The 20,838-nt window shown below is 42.0% G+C and overlaps 1 protein-coding gene across 7 annotated transcripts in view; it reads right to left on the bottom strand.

Moving 5' to 3' along the window:
- Nucleotides 1–692: 692 nt before the first annotated feature.
- LRRC8D (leucine rich repeat containing 8 VRAC subunit D) overlaps nt 693–20,838 on the bottom strand; it is a 55,192-nt gene continuing 35,046 nt past the window's right edge. For 6 of the 7 annotated variants that reach the window (XM_087733214.1, XM_087733208.1, XM_087733211.1 and 3 more), the window contains one exon: nt 693–5,906. In XM_087733214.1, the coding sequence (XP_087589340.1) occupies nt 3,334–5,904 (2,571 nt within the window). In that variant the 5' untranslated portion in view covers nt 5,905–5,906 and the 3' untranslated portion in view covers nt 693–3,333. Of the gene's footprint in view, nt 5,907–17,703; nt 17,755–20,838 lie in introns of those variants that run through there. The other variant, XM_087733210.1, reaches the window with a different exon arrangement.

Raw genomic sequence — 20,838 nt, 5'->3', positions numbered from 1 at the left:
ACCATACGCCACTAATTTCTGTGCACATCCATGGCAACACAATATAAAGAACAGCTATTTCTGTAAGATTTTTATTAAAAATACAGCCCACAAAGCAGATCCCCTATAACCCGACATGACTTGCAGTGCCTGGGCTTCCCCCTTTGCTACCAGAGAGGGCAGCTCAGGACTGCAAAGCCATTTATTTAACAGCAGAGAGCCTTTCACAAGTGTCAGCATCCTCCCTTACACCAAGAGGCCTGACACCTGCTCAGGACAGCCACAGCTCTGTTTGCATCACAGGAAGCATCTTCCTAAAGGACAATTTATTGGAAAACTAAAGGATCTTCACAGAAATACGTTGCAGTGGCAGGAGCAAACAGAACGGGCAATTTCCTAGTTCCTCTCATTTGATCGAGCACAGTAATTTTTCTGCTGGGGCCACACATACATTCTGCAAAACTCCATTGGCCAAATAAAAACAGTGGTAGGTCATTTAGATGATGTATATGAAAAAAAAAGAAAAAAAGCCTATCCTGAAGTACTCTATTCTAGTTAGAAACCATACCTACAGGATTTAGTAGGAGCAGCAACTCATACCTCTTCCTTCTTAGATTATAGGCACCACAGACAAGTTCAGCGTAAGACACTTGAAATCAGATTTTACTACGCAAACGCACTTTTCCCCATTAAAAAAATAGATTAGAGGGAGATATAAACATCGTATTTATTAAATCAAATAGAAATGCAAAATATATTTCACATGCCTTACATGGGAAAGAGATGAACTTCCAAGACGTTAGAGCACGACTGTGTCAGTTGACACACAGGAAATAGGAACATTATAAACGGTCACAAAGAGGCGGAAGGACCAGGGTGAGGCGACATGGGGATGACGGGCAGTTCCTACCCACTCTGAGAAAGCTCTCCTAAAAACAAGAATGGAGTTTATGCTGAGCAAGCATCACAAGCCTGCAATTAACTTTAACATATACTTATTTTGGAGGAAGTTGTCTAAAGAAGTACAATTGGCTAATAACTAGTCAAAACAGTGGTCTAAATTACGTATACCATACTCATATGAAGTGGATGTGGGTTTATTTTTTGAACATCAGTAGGGACAGCAGGAGAATCAGAAACACCAAGAAAAGCTTTTAAAAGCTGGATCAATCCATGGCCGCATTCTGTGCGACTCCGCTATTAAAATAAGAAGAAAAGATGACAAATAAAACTATTTTTCTAAATATTTTAATTACTTTGTCATCCTCCAACTCTTCCTCCCTCCTACACACAATTTTTTGGAAGGTGAAGTGACACTCGACAGCAAATACAACCCATACACCAATAGTATATTCCACAGTTTTTCTAAAGACTCAATAGTCCAGCAATTTTAAAGTGATCTATGTGCAAAAAATAAACACATGAAAGAGTTTCTTTAAACAAACAAACAACAAAAAAGAATCCACTGCAGCCTTAACTTCTACTTAAAAAAAATTCTGAGGATTAGCACTAGATTTCCCAGCAGAGGACAGATCAGTAACTGCAAGTATTCTGCCAAACCTGTGACTTGGTGTTGCAGAACTGCCAACATCCCAAGTTTACTACCTGCTGGCAAGTGGAAAACAGACTGCATCCCCAAAAGAAGTGGGAAAACCACTATTCATAAACTGCTCTTCTGATATACATAAACATACGGTGCAGGTATGTATTCAGAGACTGCTACCTACAGCTGACAACAGTCCTCCCAGCATGACTAACAGTAAATGATTAACAATAAAATGTGCAAGATTCGTAAGAGCAGTATTTGAAATGTTCCTGACTGCTCAATGCCCCTAGGCCTAAACTATCCCCTCGTTAATAGTGGTGTAAGTCAGGGCAGCTCTGGTGAAGTTACAGTAGAAATCGCTGTGCATGAGGATTTCTGTGCGAGAAGAACAGTCCCTTGAACTACAGACTAGTTCAGTCCTGACCGCACTACAATAGGGAATTGTGTTTAAACCATGAGTAATCATGTAATCATCTCCCAGCATAGTACTTCTTTTCTGCACACATGGAATGTAAATGGCCAAGATTTACAACTGATGATTTTGCAGATTTAATGGATTATATTTCTTTAATGGTTCTGGCAATGCAAACTTAGTTAAAAAAACACCACCAAAAAAACAACCAAAAAAAAAAAATCCCACGCTCACTGCTGTCTGCTTTTTCCTTTATTTGATGACTTATCAGGCACACAGTTAGGGTTTTCTAACAGTGCTAAGTGTTCAAAAACATCAAATTACTTGATCCGGGGTGGGGGAGAAGGGTGGTCCTATGGTTAAAGTCCAGGTGTGGAAGACACACCGCAATAGGCAATAAAGCTAAATCACATTTGGGTAAATCGTAATTCTTACGTCTCTGTCATTAGTTTAGTAAATGGAGCAGACACCCCAGTTCCTAAGCAAGGGCTGTGAAACGGAACAGTCACCAACTCATAAAATGCCTTGAGTTTCCCAGATGAAGACTGGGAAGAGGAGCAAAACATGAGCAGTAAAGTCACTTGGTGTTTAATGGCTTTCCAAGTCACCTTGCCAAACAGTTCAAATACCAAAACTATCCCCAACTTGAAAGCCAAGTGGCAGTATTCTCCCTTTTACCACCCCCTGCTGCGTGGGACAGAGGAGTGTTATGGAAGCTGAGGGGGAGACCAGCTGCGGGAATGCCACCGGTCTTTGCCGGTGTGAAGGAGCAGCACACCGGACTGCAGAAGAAATCTCACCTAAGAACATGAGGCCTTGAGGATGAAGAATGAAGTCAAACACACTTGGCCTGATGCAAACCACATACCTTAATGCAGGAAAAATGGTGGTTCTGGTGCAGTTCAGAGCACAGCCAAACTGGTTTCATTTGCTGAGGATGGCTAAACACTAGCAACACACATCAACATGTGTTTCAAGTGCTGTTAGAACCATACTGTATACAACATTTATCCTTCTTTCCCCCCCCCATAATGCACTAAAGTAAAACCAGACCTTAAGGAATAACTTGCATAGTAAGAAAAGGTCATCAATTTAATCATTTACTTATTTAAGCAGGCAAGCAAATTTGTAAACATTCAAAAGCGGCAGCATCCAAGTTACAAACAATTTAAGGAAAAAAGAATTGAGATTATTAAGGTTCTTTATCCTCTCAAAAATTTTGGAAATAATCTTTTAAAACACTGCAAACATTGAACACTCGGTTACACCTCTTCTAATCCTGCTAGTAGTCCTGCCTTCCAAGGAATCCTGCTTTCTAAAACGCATGGTCTCAAAATTGCCATACTTGTTAGCATTTGCCGTTTGGAAGTCAGCTACCGGAGCACTTCACCTCAGCCTAAATCCCGTTAGCAAAGGGAATGCTTGTGTCTTGATTCAACACCTCTTTAACTTCCGAGGGCAAAGCGTCAAAGAGGTGATCTTCCACCACGAGCCCGCTTTTCCTGAGAAGCTGACACTGCCCCAGCGTGGCTGGCAGACGGTCCAAGCAGTTTCCTTTCAGTTCCAGATGAGTCAGCTGCAACAGTTGACTAATTTTGTCTGGGATTGAGGTAATAGAGTTTTGTCCCAGATTCAAAGTCCTCAATTTAACACATTTAAACAACTGTTTTGGCAAAATGTCGATTTTGTTTCCTGTGATGTGAAAATGCTGCAGATTTTGAAGCAAACCTATTTCCACTGGAATCAATGCAATTGAGTTGTAGCTTACATCTAAACACCTAAGTTTCTGTAAACTGAACACCGCGGTTGGTAAGGATTCGAGTTTGTTATTGGAGAGATAAAGAGACTCCAAATTCTTTATGTGGGTAATGGAGGAAGGAATGTTGACTATTTTATTGTGCCACAGCTTTAAACAAGTCAATCTTTTTAAGTGCTGGAAACTGATGATTTCTTCAATTGTGCGTATGCTATTTGACTTTAAATCCAGTTCCTGTAAGTTAGAGAGGCTGAAGATGGCGTGGGGAATTCTCTCCAGTTCACAGTTCTGCAGTTCCAACTCCGCAACATTAGTCATTTTCTTAAGGCTATTGAGTACCACAAGCTTAGTGCCGTCATTATGAATGACTAGTTTTGTCAGATGTGGTGCCACATCTGTGATATTGGGGGGAATTTTGGTCAAATTGCTCTTCACGTGGAGAATTTTAAGGTGTCTCAACTCTCTGAGAGATTCAAGCCCTATCATTTTATTGTTTTCAGAGTTCAAGTTGCCTATCAAGTACAATTCACGGAGGTTTTTGAGCAAATACACCCACGCAGGAATTTCTGCAACATCTGTGAATTTCACATGAAGGCATCTCAAGTGGTCCCGGAGGAAGCTGAAGGCAGTCTGCTCGACCTTCGCAGGGCAGTGGCACAGATGAAGCTCCTGAAGATTTGTCATCTGGGAAATTTTCGCTGGGATTTTTGCTTCAGGAATCAGCTCCAGTTTCAACACATCCAGATCCGTCAGATCAAACACTGCATCAGGGACCCCCGACAGCATGAAGAGATGCAACTCTTGCTTGTCCTGGGCATTGCGGGAAACATGTTGCCGCAGCTTTTCAAAAGTCCATTCATGGTTTAAACTAATTTCCCGTAGTTTGTTCTCACTTACCTCTGACAAAAAGACACCGAATCGCTTAGAATACAGCTGGTCGTACTGATCTACCATATGCAAGAGAAAGGCAAAATCATTTTTGACATCAGGGATATCACTGAAGCTACTCTCTTCTCTGACCTTTTCAAAGGAGTATTCTTTTAAAGGTATTCGGAACAGCCAGAAAAGCGTGTAGAGGCAGATAAAACCATAGACACAAATGAGAGAAATATAGCTGATAAGCAGCTTCTTCAACATGTAAGCCATGTTGTGCGTACATTCAAACTGTGTGTAGCCAATCAGGTGTTCCACTTTCGGGTTGCAGATGTGTTCAAAACTAATGGTGTTGACAAAGTTTGCAGTATAGCAGAGAATAAATATGAACTTGACAGTCTTGATGACAGTCTGCCCAACATAGAGCTTGTAAATCAGATCACTGTCCTCCACGTGAGCCCGGAACTTACGGACTTTCTCAAACAGCGCTTTGGCTTGTTCTCCATCTTTCTTATCTAAAATAGTGACACTGGGAACCTCGATCATCGGCTTGTCAGCTGAAAATTTGAAGCCAGACTTTGTTATCATGGGAGTGCTGGCACTTGGGCTTCCTTCATCGCTGCTAGTGGACACATACTTGGGCAGGGACTGGGCACCAGTTAACCTCTGTTTGTTCTCCTCAGAGTCCTCACATGCTGTTTCAGACAATGCTTTTGTAGTCCAAGGGGACTCAAAGCACTTTCCTAATATAGACACAAAATGCTCAATTTTTGAGCAAGTCTTGGGATACTTGAACCAAAAATTGCTACTGACTATTAAAATGATAGTATGGATGAGAACAAGATAGGGAAAATACTTTGAATACCAAGGAAGAGCCAAATGATAGCACATCTGGTTAATAAATACGTATTGCTGAAAATCCAAATTTGTTTTACGGCCTGAAGAATCTTTCTGCTCCTTCTTCAGCTCCTGGCCTGATTCTGTGGGTTGATACTGAGAAGAGGTAGCTCTGCTCAGAGGTACGTCAGGTGTTACAGTAGGGGCACTTCCGAAGGAAACCGTTCTGATTGATGCTGCTTCTCCTTGACCAGTGGTTGTTTCAACAGTGGTAAAATCAGCCTTCCCTGACGTGCTGGGTTGTGCTTTTGAATTTACAGTAGACTGCAAAACTGGCAAGCAGACCACCTGGTCTTTGGTCAGCTGCATGGTTCCAGCAAAAATGGCAACCATTAACATAACAACAGCTAGATAATCCATGAATACATCCCACCATGGTTTCAAGATACGGTAAGTTGGCTGGATGTCATTGAGCGATGCAACTTCTGCAAGGGTAAACATTCCTACAAGAGAACAAAGACAAAATCAGTATTGTTGACTGGTGAGCAGGTTATTTTGCCATTTAATAACAATCACACCATGACATACAGATCCTCAAAAGGTTCCAGTTTTCATTATGCTTTGTTGCCTGTCACACATTGTCCATCATTCCACTCGACACTGTTTTCTCAAAGGATATGTACTGAATTGATGCATTACTTTAGCGTCAAAACAGAAGTCTTCTCACTTCAGGCCAGAGGATATTTACATATCTTTGCCACTTCACAGTGCAAGCACCAAGGCCTGCTCTGTGCAGCTGAAATATCTGAAAGGTAAAGTGCTGTAGCTGATACATATTAATAACACGAATAGCAACAACTGATTACCCTGCACAAAATCCGACTCTGTAAAAATGACTGCTTGAGTCTGAACATGTGAAATCCAGCACTAACATTATTTTGTGGTACCTTGCATTTAAACAAAATAGCATTTGTTAAATGCTTTGCACCTTGCTCATGACTTGCATAGCACATTTTAGGTCTCTTGTTACATCACGAGCAAGGTCTCATTTCTTTTCATCTAACACAATAACAATCAATGTCTCCCACTCCTTGCTATTGAGCATCCACACTGCTTACCAGATTGATCGGCTCCTTTCCCTTAAGTACCACTGCACAAGTGAAAGTCTTGCAATTACTACATGAATATTTGGCACAATTTTTTTAATGTGTTTGGATGTCCTACAGTGAGAAACAGTTATCACCTATTCATTGGACCAAATGGTACTGTATAATTTTTTTCCCCCAATTAATGAAGAAATAATCCTTCCTCAGAAAAATCCAACCCAGCTAACTAAGAAAAAAACCCCCACATCTCTCTCTTAACGTAATGGGGAAAATATTTTTTTCAGATCATCATCACAGCCTGGTGATTATAAGAAGCTGGTTTGTCAAGGTAGCACAGGAGCAGGCTGCAAGGCTTTCACTTTAAATTAAACATATGCACTGTGAGACAAAGTGGCAAACTGATCTTGTGAGAATCCAAACCTCTTTGCAGCTTTAAATAGCTTGCTTTGCTTTTTGTTTTGACAAAATCTAGAGGACTCAACTTATCAGCTTTTTAAAAAATAAGCTTCCTGTGCAAGCAGGATGTGGTAAAATCATCATTTTAACTGCTGAACTTGTGACCCAAATTTGCCATTTCTAAAGTAAAATATGCAGCTTGTGTGCACACACGGAGTGGGGAAGGAGACAGGACGTACGTTTTCACACAGAGTCTGGCTCCCTTCGGATGGGAGAAGAACGGCTTAGCAGAGCACAAGGAGATCAAAGCAGGCAGCATAAAGATGCATCAGATTTATTATTTTTAACTTGTAGCATACCAATTCATAGAGACCTGCACCTTACAAACCCTGAAGGACAGTGTCACAGGCAATGAATATACAACATGATCGTTTGATTATTTCTAGCCTACATTTCTCTGAAGAAGAGAACAGACATTTCTATATGCAGAACCCAAATATCAGCTACTGCCTTTGTGGTCAAGGGCGTGCATTAGCCCCTCTCCTTCCCCGGACCAGTGCAAGCAGCTCCCATGATCTCGGTCGGCGGGAAAGGCCAGCGGTCGTCGTCCTTACAGAGCCCGGCACGGAGCACACGATGAAAGCGTCTCCTCCTCCACAGGGAGGGATCCAGCCCCTGGCCTACCACACTCTCCTCCCAGGAGTTTTTACCAGTTTTGCATACCTAGCCTGGGATTTGGTGAATACAGCCAGAGAGGGGAGGGTTTTATCTCACTGCAGCACTCATCTCAGTTGATGTTTTGGACACAGTTGCCAAAATGTAAAAGTTAAGGCTCAGTTCCTCGGGGAATGGGCAGGAGGAACTTCCAGCTCCCTTTCTTTGTTTTCCAGTAGGCAAATGAACGTCAAACACTCCTCCCTCATCAGTAACACAAGTTGTTGGGGTCCTACAGTTCTCCCAGCTCCACAAGAGCCTCCTCCTGGCAACAGGGTTCCTGAGCCTTTCCCCTCACACCTCCCCAGGGCTGCAGTGGCTATAGGAACTGCTCAAGGACACAGACCAGTAACACACCCCAGGGCTATCAAAGCCCCACAGTGCTATACTTGAAGTTAACTACAAACTCCCGTTTTCTTTAATGTCTCCAGGTGCTTAGCCAGACTGAGTCACAGCATGACTGCTTGGCCTAGAATTGCTACCTTTGACGTTTAAATAACAACCGTGTGCAAATGAATGGCGTTAGTCATGTGTGCTATATGTAAAAGGACCCTCCTTACTCCTAAGGCACAACTGCCACCTGCTCAGGACGGGAGACCCACAGAACAGCAGCAGGATCCTGCCGGGATTTTTTTCTTTCTTGGAAGCTGTTTGAAAGGGATGCTCTCAGGGATCTCCAGCCTGTTTACACTGTGGTCTCACCCACCTTGGCAGCCACAAGAACTTCCCGTCCACTACGTTACTAGTGCAATAGTTCAACGGGAGAGCACAAAGCCAAACGCTTAGCAAGGACAAGTCCTGCATGCTTCCTACGGCTGTGCCTCGGCCCATAGAGCTATGCAACGTGCATTGAAGGAGGCAAGCAGATGGGAAGAAGGAATGAGATGACTGCTGTGACAAACATGGGTAGCTGCCACCGCTTGTTCCTCTGGGGCTAGCCCTTCCCTCAACTTTGCACTAGCTAATTACATGGGAAGTTACTTCATTGCGGTTTGGGGCATAACCTGCAGAACTCCTTTCACAGAATGAAGGCGATTTTTTTTTGCTTCTGCCATGAGAACACGTGGATAAAGCACTGAAACCCAAGCACTGCAGACGTGGCTGCTCTAAGCAACTGAAATAATGGAAAAGAAATGAGAGAGCGCACAAAGTGGTTCCAGCTAGAGACTTAGAAAGGACAATAAAAAAAAGCTAAAAATTACCTCTACCAGACCTGTCTCACACACACACACACACACAAAATAATTTCAAGAATGGTTAGGAGATGCAAGAGAGCCCGTGTAATCCTCTTTGTGAGGCTGTAGGCAGCACGGTGTAACAGAAGCTGTACACCGAAAGTACCACCTTCAATGCTCTGAACATGTCTTTTCTTTCAAGTTATTGATACTCACAGGAGAGCTGCTGTTTTGGCAGAGATTAGCAGTTATAAAACACAAAAAAATCCTCTGTGGCATTACTGTCCAACCCTGTCTCTCATAAAAGAGAGGCAAGACCTTTCTGTAGCTAGCAAAAATCAATTCCAGGAGCTGAAAACAGGTTTCTGTCCTCACACGTCTAAAATATTTAAATGCTCCAAGTCTTAAAAAACAAAATGAAAAACTATAAACCTACACACAGTATAAAACACATTCTGACTGACAGGCTGCAAATAAATTTGATATTTTCTCTCTTCAATCCATCATTACATGTATTGGTGTTTGATTTTAACTAAACTAATAACCATAGAAGTTAACTTTTATTTTATTTTTGCAGATGCTTAGAAATTAAACTATTCAGAGGTACTCAGAACAACAGGTCTCTACAGTAATGTTTTGCGATTTTTCTTTATTCCACGGTTAAATTTAGACTATTTAAAGCTTTTAAAACCTGCTTTAAAGCCTACTGTCCAGAATTTCCTTGGAGTAGGAAGGTAGTATTTTCATCGCTAATTTCCACCTCCTTTTAAGGGTGCCAGATTGGGGTTGGGGTTTCATGATAAGCTGCAGTGATGACACAGTAGTAAGGAAAAGGAAAAAAAGAAAAAAAAAAAAGAGAAAGAAAGAAAGGAAAAAAAAAAAAAAAAGACGCAAATACCAGTCTGTGCCTGGCAGTCAGAGCCTGCAACTGCCTGCCATAGGTGGTCTCCCCTCAAGACGAGTACATGATCTATTCACAACCCCAATGCAAAAAAAGTCTGTAAGCAGGTAGCCTCAAACTGAAGAGCAAAGTACTACGCAGCTGAAAAGCCAAAATGTCTGATTTGTCATGGTAAAAACATGCATTTCTTTCAGCCCTTTTCAGGGCTCGCAAGGCACCGAATGGACCCTGAGGCTCAGCAGACACACCGAGATCTAGACCCAAACTAGAAAACTGTGGTTCTTGGAGAGAAATAACTTTTAATTCCCAATATGAAATTTCAGGATACAGTCTCCTTTTTAAAATAGGATATTTTAGTTTAGTTTTAATAAGCACAGATTTTAATTCAAGCCTATTGCAGTATGATCTTTAGGGCTGCACCGCTACACAAAATAAGGAAGCCCTTAAATTTTAGCAAATAATCCTTTTTCCTCCCAAACCCTTTGTCTCCAGTTCTGTAACTTGGGTGACACTCTAGGATAACATTAACCTCTGCCAGCTCCATCCATTACCTCCAGCTGTCTACTGGGTGCATTCTCTCTCCCGAGGAAAAAAGAAAATTCTTTAACCTAAACAAAGGCAACTGTTCTAAGCAGAGTTGTTTCTGGTCATCTTCTAAGATGTTAGGTGGAAAAACTGAACGTTCTGAAAGCGGCATAGTACTACCTCCCTTTTCATTGCTAATGTGGTATGGAGCTCTAGAACTAAATCCACTTTGTTTATTTTGCAGTTATATGAGTTCCAGTGAAAACAGAATATAAAAAGAAAAAAAACCGACAATGACAATACAATTGTTCTAAGTTACAGGCCCACGTTAAATCAGCAAGGGTAACAACTAATTTCATAAATCACACTTCTTACCCAATTATAATCCTTTCATTAGCCTTAAAGAAAAGCTGTAATAGAAAGAGCTCAGAATGTGATTAACCTGGTGAATTTTTCTGACATGTTTCAGACTATAAATGCTGAAATACAAAGAGGACATATTTAGGTTATTTCCTAAGAAACTGTTCTAGCTTAAATACAGAAGTTAGAGGAAAAGGAAGCAGCAGATTGGTATGTCACTAATGTTTATTTACATCCTACTTCTTCCTGTACTTACTGATAAAAACTTCATCTGTCTGCCCCTGTAATTCACTGCCCCTCCTGTTTTAAAAGCATGAAGTTAAATCAAATTCAAAGTTAGAACAAACAAATAAAAACAGAATTGTTTTTATTTATTAAAAAAAACATTTCCAGTTGAAAAGAAAAAGTGCTACCATGAACAAGATTGTTTTCTCCCTTCCCACAGGAAATTAAGGAGAAGAAAAGTTTTCCCATAACTAAAAGGCTTTGCTAGCTTGCTTTTGATCAAGTGACCATAGGTTTACATTTATTTCCGCTGTATATTTTACTCTTGCTTTCCACCAACCATTTCTACTTCCTTTGTTTTTCTACTTCTGCAATATCCTATTAAGGCAGGCAATTAGACCTTAATATGATAAGAATGGATTACGAGATTCCTCTTAGCCAGGACACTGCGAATATCAATTGTTCCACAGACACTCTGCAAAGATCAAAAAGATGGCACCATCCTTTTTTATTTTTTCTTCCCCACAGAACCAAGTGTAAGGAGCCCCAGAGCCCTTGTAAAATAATGCATAAAGACATTCAGAAAAGAGCTTATGAATGAATATATACATTCTAAGCATACAGACACATTCATCACCTGCATTGGTTATTCAGTTTCTGAGATTAAGAGAAGTTTAAAACAAACTGAAGGATGTTTAACCAAAACACCAGTAGGCTTTGGGATCTACTATTAGAGGGAAATTGTCCCTGCTACTGTAGCTGGGAATATTACAACTATTTCTAGCCCGGTTTGCAGCTCCTGGTATGTTGGCTGAGGCACTGCCTCTGGATAGCTGTACAGAAGCAGCAGCATATTTGAAAAAGGAATTAACTCTCTGCTGCTTTATTCCACAGGGGATTATTGTACTTTGCTCTACCTGCCCCGACTCAAGTTACAAAACCAGTTTTAGGTACAACTGTGACTACAGCTGCTTTTCTCAAGCATCCTGCAAATCAAAACCCCAAATTCAGCTAAGCATGGATTTGCGCATTGAGTGCCGCTATTGCCTGAAAAGCCCAGGAAACACTCCACAATAAAATACAATGTAGGTATTTTTATAGTGTTTCTCTACTATATGAAATGTTTGCTACTTCTTCAGCAACGGAAGGTATTGCAGAACATTAACTAAGACTACAACGCAAGGACTACAGCATGGTTTACGGTATCAGATGCTTCCTGATTAGTGCTTTTGTCTCAGGAAGATCAGACACAGCTTTAACATAAGAAACTGCATGGAAAAAGATTTCCATTATTTTTTTCCACCAAATCAAAATGACAAGAATTCCCACTCACTATTTCTTCCCTAAACATCTGACAGCAACCAAATCTACCAGTTTTAGATCAATCTGCAGGATCTGGGTTGGTTCATTTTTGTTTGGCTACCCCTTGCCTGAGCAAATTGTTATTTGTTTGGCCTATTTGATATTCCAGGCTAAGCAAAATTCTATAGGATGGGATATTTATCTGTCTGATTTGACTTTCTTAAAATTATTTGCATGTCACCCTGAAGGTAGTGTTTTAGAGATGGTGTACCACAAGATGCTCCGCGGGCATAATAGAGGATAACTGAATAAGGAGAAAGCAACGAACACAAAGCTGAAAAGGAGATTTCCTATAGAGAAAAACATTTCAACTAAGGAACAAGAGTTCCACAATAGCTTTTAATTACAACTAACTCTCATTATATAAATATCTATGGAACAATATGATCATATAATCATAGAATCATAGAATTGTCAAGGTTGGAAAAGACCCTTAAGATCGAGTCCAACTGTCAACCTATCACTGCCAAGTCCATCTATAACATGTCCTCAAGCACCGTATCTATCTGTTCTTTAAATACCTCCAGGGATGGAGACTCAACCACTTCCCTGGGCAGCCTGTTCCAATGCTTGACCACCCTCTCGGTGAAGAAGTTTTTCCTAATATCCAACCTAAACCTCCCCTGTCGCAGCTTGAGGCTGTTTCCTCTTGTCCTATCGTTACTAGGGAGAAGAGGCCGACCCCCACCTGGCTACAACCTCCTTTCAGGTAGTTGTAGAGAGCAATAAGGTCTCCCCTCAGCCTCCTCTTCTCCAGGCTAAACAACCCCAGTTCCCTCAGCCGCTCCTCATAAGACTCGTGCTCTAGACCCTTCACCAGCCTCGTTGCCCTCCTCTGGACACGCTCCAGCACCTCGATGTCCTTCTTGGAGTGAGGGGCCCAAAACTGAACACAGTACTTGAGGTGCGGCCTCACCAGTGCCGAGTACAGGGCCACTATCACCTCCCTGGTCCTGCTGGCCACACTATTCCTGATACAGGCCAGGATGCCATTGGCTCTCTTGGCCACCTGGGCACACTGCTGGCTCATGTTCAGGCGGCTGTCAACCAAATGCTGTTATTTGATAAAATACTTACATGATTAAGGAGGATTAATTAGCACCGCTCATACACTCATTATTTGAGAAACAAACAAACAAAAAAACCAAACAAAACCCCCCCACAACTAACCCATCTTCCCAATTCCCCCATCCCACTGCCCAAATTGCACAGCTATAATTTTGGACTTTAATTTTGGACTTTCCCTTAAAGGGAATACATAATCTCTGATATAGACTGTAAATAAATTCCCCAACTAAGGAATCATCATCTTTACGAACAACATTAACCTGACTGACAGTAATTTGGTAAATGAAAAATTATCAAAATTTCTCTCAGACTGCATACAGAAATATTAGGCTTCAGTGAGCTGGAGACAAAAATAAGATTCTTGCTTTATATAATCAATATCAAATTAGTACCCATTTACAAAAATTAAATTTATAAAAAACTTTTTTCTTTTTTTAAATAGTAAAAAATTCTGCCCTTCAAAGCTGGGCTTTTTCAGGTTGTATAACACTCTAACCTACTTTTGGATCCTGCTATTTCAGTGTTTACACTGAATCTTCCTTGTTTACCAGCTCTTTGAAGGTCTAGTGCTATACACCACTCCTACAGAGATGGTTTTGTAATCAATGTGATATTTAAAAAGCAGTATTAGCAGCCATAATTTCCCTAACAATAAACTCTCAAATCATACCTCATTCTTGCCTTGCTGTAAATGACCGGAGGGGTCTGTTTAAGGATGACTTTCAAAACAGGAGCCCAGTGTTGTACTTCAGAGTAGCTCCCCAAAGCACCCAAAGATTATTAACACAATTAACTCTGTGTTCGCCACGTGCGAGTCCAGAGAGCACAGAAAATGAGCAACTTCCCACTTTGCCTACTGCAGTACTCCTCAGGCATGCTCTTACGAGCGGGCTGCTTTGACCAAAAGCACACGCTTCAGTTTTTATTCACATTTATCCCCAGGCTTCAGAGTGCAGCGCAGGTACCCAGTATCTTTCAGAATATGACTTGTCAGGTTTTGACCTTGAAAAGCTCAGAGAGATCCTAAGCTGAAGTGTTCAGCAACACTGCTTCATCCTCACTTCGTGCAGGTTCGTAGCATGGGAGACCATAAAAAGGCCTGAGAGAAGAGATGGGAGAAGGAAACAAATGGAGAGGAGAGTGGTCCTTGAGCTTCCCTCTGCATGGGTCTCTGTAGCTGGTAAAGAGCTCAGTATTATAACTGATATAACTAATACATGTGTTACAGTTCAAGTCAGTTAACCGCATGTGATTTTACAGTTATAAAACAAACCACCTAGCAAGGCAGCATGCAAGAAACCAAGAGAGATGAGTAATGAGGCTAGACCCCGGCAGGGGTAAATACTGAACTTATGCTTGTTGTATCTGTAACAGTCCATGAATGCACAGGCATCTGGCAGGCAACTTTGCTTGGGAAGAACATGAATCTTGCATAGCACAACTGCCTGCACAGAAATCCTACAGCAGAGTAACAAGGACCTTGCAGATGAAGCCAAGGAACATAGAATCATAGAATCATTTAGATTGGAAAAGACCTTTAAGATCATCAAGTCCAACCGTTACCCTAGCACTGCCAAGCCCACCACTAAACCATGTCCCTAAGCACCACATGTACATATCTTTTAAATACCTCCAGGGACGGGGACTCAACCACTTCCCTGGGCAACCTGTTCCAGGGCCTGACTACCCTTTCGGTGAAGAAGTTTTTCCTAATATCCAACCTAAACCTCCCCTGGCGCAACTTGAGGGTGTCTCCTTTTCTCCTATTGCCTGTTGATTGGGAGAAGAGACCGACCCCCACCTCGCTACAGCCTCCTTTCAGGTAGTTGTAGAGAGCAATAAGGTCTCCCCTCAACCTCCTCCAGGCTAAACAACCCCAGCTCCCTCAGCCGCTCCTCACAAGACTTGTGCTCTAGACCCTTCACCAGCCTCGTTGCCCTTCTCTGGACACGCTCCAGCACCTCGATGTCCTTCTTGGAGTGAGGGGCCCAAAACCGAACACAGGATTCAAGGTGCAGCCTCCCCAGCGCCGAGTACAGGGGGACGATCACGTCCCTAGTCCTGCTGGCCACACTATTCCTGATAGAAGCCAGGATGCTATTGGCCCTCTTGGCTACCTGGGCACACTGCTGCCTCATGTTCAGGCAGCTGTTGACCGACCCCCAGGTCCTTTTCCGCTGGGCAGCTCTCCAGCCACTCTTCCCCCAAGCCTTTAGCATTGCGTGGGGTTGTATGCCTCAGTGTACCCTAGCACGTGCACTCCAAACCTTACTTGCTGTTACAACCGCTGTTATTTACAGAATACCAATTGACCCTTCTTTTACCCGAGGCAGCACATCACCAGTGATTGAAGTAGCAACGCTAAAGCTGACTGATCAGATTTCCAACAGCATTTTCTGTTTTACCTGGCCAGACTAGAGCAAAAACAGCGACCGGACACTTTGTATCTCATTTCACAGAGTTCCTAGAACATACTCAAACGGGCAATCTTGAAAAGACAGCCTAACTTGTGCGTGCCAGACCCCCAGTTTAACACTAAGGACTTTTAACTCAAGTACAGACACAACTAAGAGTTACTGCAGTTGATTGAACCTGTGCTGACATGGACATACAATGCAATTAAAAGTGACGTCATCCAATAAACTCCAACAGCTGCTTGCGCTCAAGTGTTAAACATTTAATCCCTTTGCCATTTCAAATTCTGCTGTTCCCCTGTCTTTTAGCCAGTGATGTTTCTGCAGTGTTTTTACGACCGCTATTAGAAGTACAGGAACACACAGTAAACATCTGGCGCTTCTACTGACCAGAGCACTTTGGGAATTTATCAAGATGCAAAAGCAAGCTGCACCAAAATAAAAGCACATCTGGTAACTCTAGTCCCTAAAGCCTGCTTTTTATCACTAAAAAACCCCCAATGATACAATTTTTTAAAAAAGTAATTAAAAAGATTGGAAGAGAAGGAGGAAATAAATTGTGACAAAATTATATTTCCTTTTTAGTTTAGAAATCTGAAAAACAGAACAGTTAAAAATGGTTTAGACCCTGAGATGCTATTTAAATTTGCTTTTACATAAACAAGTCCACATGGCTACAAATTTTGTTATGTGAAATAGCTTGATCTCAGGTAGAGATGGCACTCAGCGACTCATGCAATTTCTCTGAAAAATACTCCTTTCTGATCCACAGCCACACACGCTGCCAGTCTCTGTCTCATCTTGTTCTGGATTCACTTGAACTGGGGCAACTTCAAAAGCGGTACGAAATTGAACTTGGCATAGAGATGCTAGTTTGGTGATTTTAAGCCACAGAATGTAAAGATACAAATCTTATTACAGGATATATTAGTACCTTTAACTACACACCCTAAACATACCTAAAGAATAGGAAGGAGTGCCTACCAAAGAAAAAGGAATGTGTCTCCGAAGTTCACGTTGCTGTAGGTTTTAATAGGCCCTCCTAAGGGCAAAATGACCTCTCCACCCTAACTCATGGTACTAAAGTCTAGGTTTACTTAATTTCTAAACTCTATTCCCACCAGAATGGAAGCAGGTTTACAGAGTAACTAAAGTTATTTTCAATGAATACTTTCCTTCTTTTTATTTTTAATGGACATGCCAGCAACCTTGCACGGGAAAGTTTACAGCATCTTCATGGAGATCTAGAGCCAAGAGCAGACAAAAAGTTCCTTTAACTAAAGAATAGGCTCCATTGTTCCCTACCTGAGCTGGTTCATCTCTTCAGACAGAACAGCAAACACGGTGTCTCTCACTGGGTTACACATTAAACAGAAGTTTCATATATAAGATTTGCACACATACGAGCTACTGTATTTTCAAATAAAGTGACACTTCCATTACATCCATTAGCTCAAAGCAATCTAGGAAAGGTCACACTTAAATTAAAAAATTAGAACAACAAAAGCAAATTCAACACACACACAGAAAAACCCACCAAAAAGCACCCAGCGACACAAGAAGCTACATGTAAACACCAGCCTCCTACTCGCACATCCGAGTTCCTCTCTTTCTGCCAAGGTCTTTCCCGTGGCAAGAGCAGTAGGAAGGTGCATCAAGTGCAGCTGAGAATCAGGATATGAAAAAGCACACTTTAATTCCACCTTTCCTTTTACCCACTATACCAACACAGAGCTGCCTTGATAAAAAAAAAAAAAAAAAGGCAAGTTTACAGCTCAATAAATAGGCTGCACCCTCGGTTTTCAAATACACAGTCTCTCCAACTCTTTATAGGACAAGAGTCAAACTATGTTCCTACTTAAATGTCACGCAGTTTCTTTTCTCCCCAGGGAGAAGGGGAGACTTCCTCACTCAAGCCAAGGACTAGCTGCAAAGCCATGTCACAGAAGCTACTCGAGATAACTGCTAAGCAGCCTCCGACACCTCTCCCACCATCCTGTCTCCCCCCACCCTGGGCAGACACCACACAACACACAGCCTGCTCCCAACCCTACCTGCTTCCTTATCAAGCAAAGAGATCTTCTATGCTTCGGACATCCTGCCAGATGGGTAACAATGATGACTTCTCACGTAAAACTCTGATCAACAGATGAAGGATGACTTATTAATGTTACCACATGCCTGCCAAGCTTCCAATAGCTGAATCTCCAGTGGTTTCATGCCAAGGAAAAATGCCTGCGGCTGAAGCATTTATCCTCAAAGGAATTTATTTAAGTTTACTATATTTCTTTTTCCTCTTCTAAACTTAAGCTGCTTTCTGTAAGAGGTAAGCGATTACTTAGTCCATCTAGTCCCATAATTGTTTGGTTCAGGGTGTGTACTTCAATCTCAGTACTTAAACACATAAAGTAATTACACTACAACACATATTTTGGAGGTTGTTGTTTTGAAATTTTGCTGATGAATTCAGATCACCTCCTTCCTTTTTATGCTGTATTTTCTCAAAAGCCCATTCAAAAAATTGCCTTAAGAATAGAAAGAATGTTCCCAAAGGCTTGCTGTCTTCCCTGAGACTGCAGCATTCCTGCTCCAACAAGCAAGCTTCCTGCTCTGCAAAAAGGTTCAGTAAGGCTCAGTTGTGTTGCTTGCTGCCATTCACCAGCACCAACAGATCTATACAGCCTCCAATTTAAATATTTACTATTGCTAAATTTATATTATGATTTGACCCAAATGCTCCAGCTGGAATTGTAACCTCTGCACTGCAGGCTCTCCACCAGGGAGCAGGCAGACAACCCTTGCCCCTAAAGGCTTGCAGTCTAAAAGGGATTATTTGTTAGGCAATGACAAGCATGTTTGTGGCCATAAAACTCAAAGCAAAAAGCCGAAACCCATCAGGCTTCCAGAAAAAGATAGAAAAGGTGGGATAGCAGCGTAATTAAAAGTATAATCAAACTTAACATTTTAATGCACTGCTATCCTTGAAAAGGCTTAACATTACGATGTCCAGATAAATCCATTTACAGTTACGGCATTCCTATATACTTAGCTGTACTCCTTCCCACTGGTTCGAGGATGATGCTATCTCAAAAATAAGGCACTAAACATAACAGCTCTTGAAACCTACCTTTCCAGTAACACAGACAATGAAGCTTTCCTTTCCAGTCAAAACTGTTTTAAAACAGACAGTGAAGCTTTCCAAGTATGTACTTCACTTCAACTCAAATAAACAAAATAAAAATATAGAAAGGAGACATTTTATCAATCTCATCTACAGACAGATGCCACTCCTGATCCAGCACTTATCACCTTGCCATGATGACTACAGCCTTCCCCATGCACTCGCAATAACATTTTTGGCAGCCACCTTCAGAGACATGCAGTCATGTACCATGTCACTGCCTGTCTGACTTTTACAGCCAGCGTGCTCTCTGCTTGGATGGCCAAATGGGGAAATCGGTCCAGAGGCAGCTTCCCCTTACCCCAGGTGCACGCCATTTGAACTTGGTTTCGCAAGTTACTCGTCACTTAAAGCAGCAAAATAGCCGCACCCCAGCTGCTACAGAAATAAAGGGAGAGTTGCCCTCTAACTGGAGGAAAACAAAACAGTCAGGCTTCGGCCCCAGTCAGGTCCCCAGGATGTCCTGTGCAAGGCAAGTTCAGGACGCAGCACTAGCATCATACTGACCTGCGAGAAGAAGGGTCCTTTCCTTCTAAATCCTCTTCTAGCCCTTCCACCAGCATGCCAGGATTTCAAAAAACCAGGAGAAACGGAAAGCCTGAGCTTGTGCAAGTACATCACCACTGAGTTCAGAGTCCTGGCTCTCATTGTGCCTTCCACCACGCATAATGCAAGACTTTCAGAAAGAGGTGCAACCCAGCCCCCCTTGCTGCCCTGGTGTGGTGGAGACTCAGGACTTGTCCTAAGGCAAATTGTTCTTTAACATCATTTCCAGCAGTATTTCTGTAGGCATGTGTGATGGACAAGGCATCACCTACTCACATACATGAAACAGGAACAATGAAGCAAATGTTGCTTTTATCTTGTAAAAGCACCAGAAAACACCAGTTCCAGTGCAGTGGTGGTGGTGGGAGACAGGACAACTACAGTGTTCATCTCCCACAGGCATGCAGAGACCTCCTCATGCTCCAGAGCGATCCAGCAGCACGGCCCTGTGGGCCTGGAAACACCCCTCTCTTGGAACAGGGTAGCCTGGAGGCAACCTGCAACTATCAGGGGACAGCAGGGATTACTCAAGCTCTCGGTTTGCATTTCAAATTGTTGACTCAACACAAAACAAAACCACAAAATGGCCACAAATTGCCCACACAGTGACCTGTACCGCGTCATAGCTGAACGCGAGTAATCTTCGATACACCAGATCTATTCATAAGTTTGACTGACACTATTTTAACAAGGATCTACTCAAGAACGTTAGGACAACTAGCCAACCACTTTATTTATGTGTTCCTGTTATCTCATCTGCACACTTGGACTACTGCCTGTGCATGTGGGTGTACAGCAATAACATACATATGACTACATTCCCATAAACCGTCAGTTAAGAGTTTAGGATTTGTCATGGCCAGACCAAAACATGAAAGAAACCATCCATTTAATTTATTATAAAGTTTTGTAACAGCCTGTCTTTGACCAAGAATTTTGCCTGTCAAATTATGCCTCAAGTAGATTTTTTTTTTTTTTAATAAGAAAAATGTTATCAAGGCCCAGAACTCTCTGATAGCTTTTGTTCCATTTTAGACTAAACAGCAATTCTAATCTCCATTTCAAGTTCCTCAAAGGCTAACAATAGAAACGCTTTCTCTTCAATATAAAACCACCGAGCAACTTTGGATTAACAAAACTTAATTAAATTATTCCTTTAAGGCTTCACTGGTTTCAGTTTCCCAAGAACAGACTTCCTTTAAGAAGCCAAAGTGAAGGACCGTTCTCTACCCCCACCACAAAGCTTGGGACATCCACACGCAGCACCAACTGACCTTGCAGGACAGACCCGAAATGGTGACTTTAAGAAGGCAGGTGACATGCTACTGCTGTAAGCTCTAAGTTCTTGCACATGGACACAGCCATGTCCATGTTCACAGTGAAGTGGCCCCAGATCACAAGGCCTTTGCAGAAATATCGAAGTTGGATCCTTGCTCACCACACATAACCAGGCATGAGATGG

The sequence above is a fragment of the Nipponia nippon genome, unplaced genomic scaffold (genome assembly GCF_047370975.1).
Source record: "Nipponia nippon isolate SJK-2023a ecotype South Korea unplaced genomic scaffold, ASM4737097v1 scaffold_5, whole genome shotgun sequence".
Taxonomy (NCBI): domain Eukaryota; kingdom Metazoa; phylum Chordata; class Aves; order Pelecaniformes; family Threskiornithidae; genus Nipponia; species Nipponia nippon.
The sequence above is the reverse complement of the archived record's forward strand: the minus strand, read 5'-3'. Positions and strand labels throughout refer to the sequence as shown.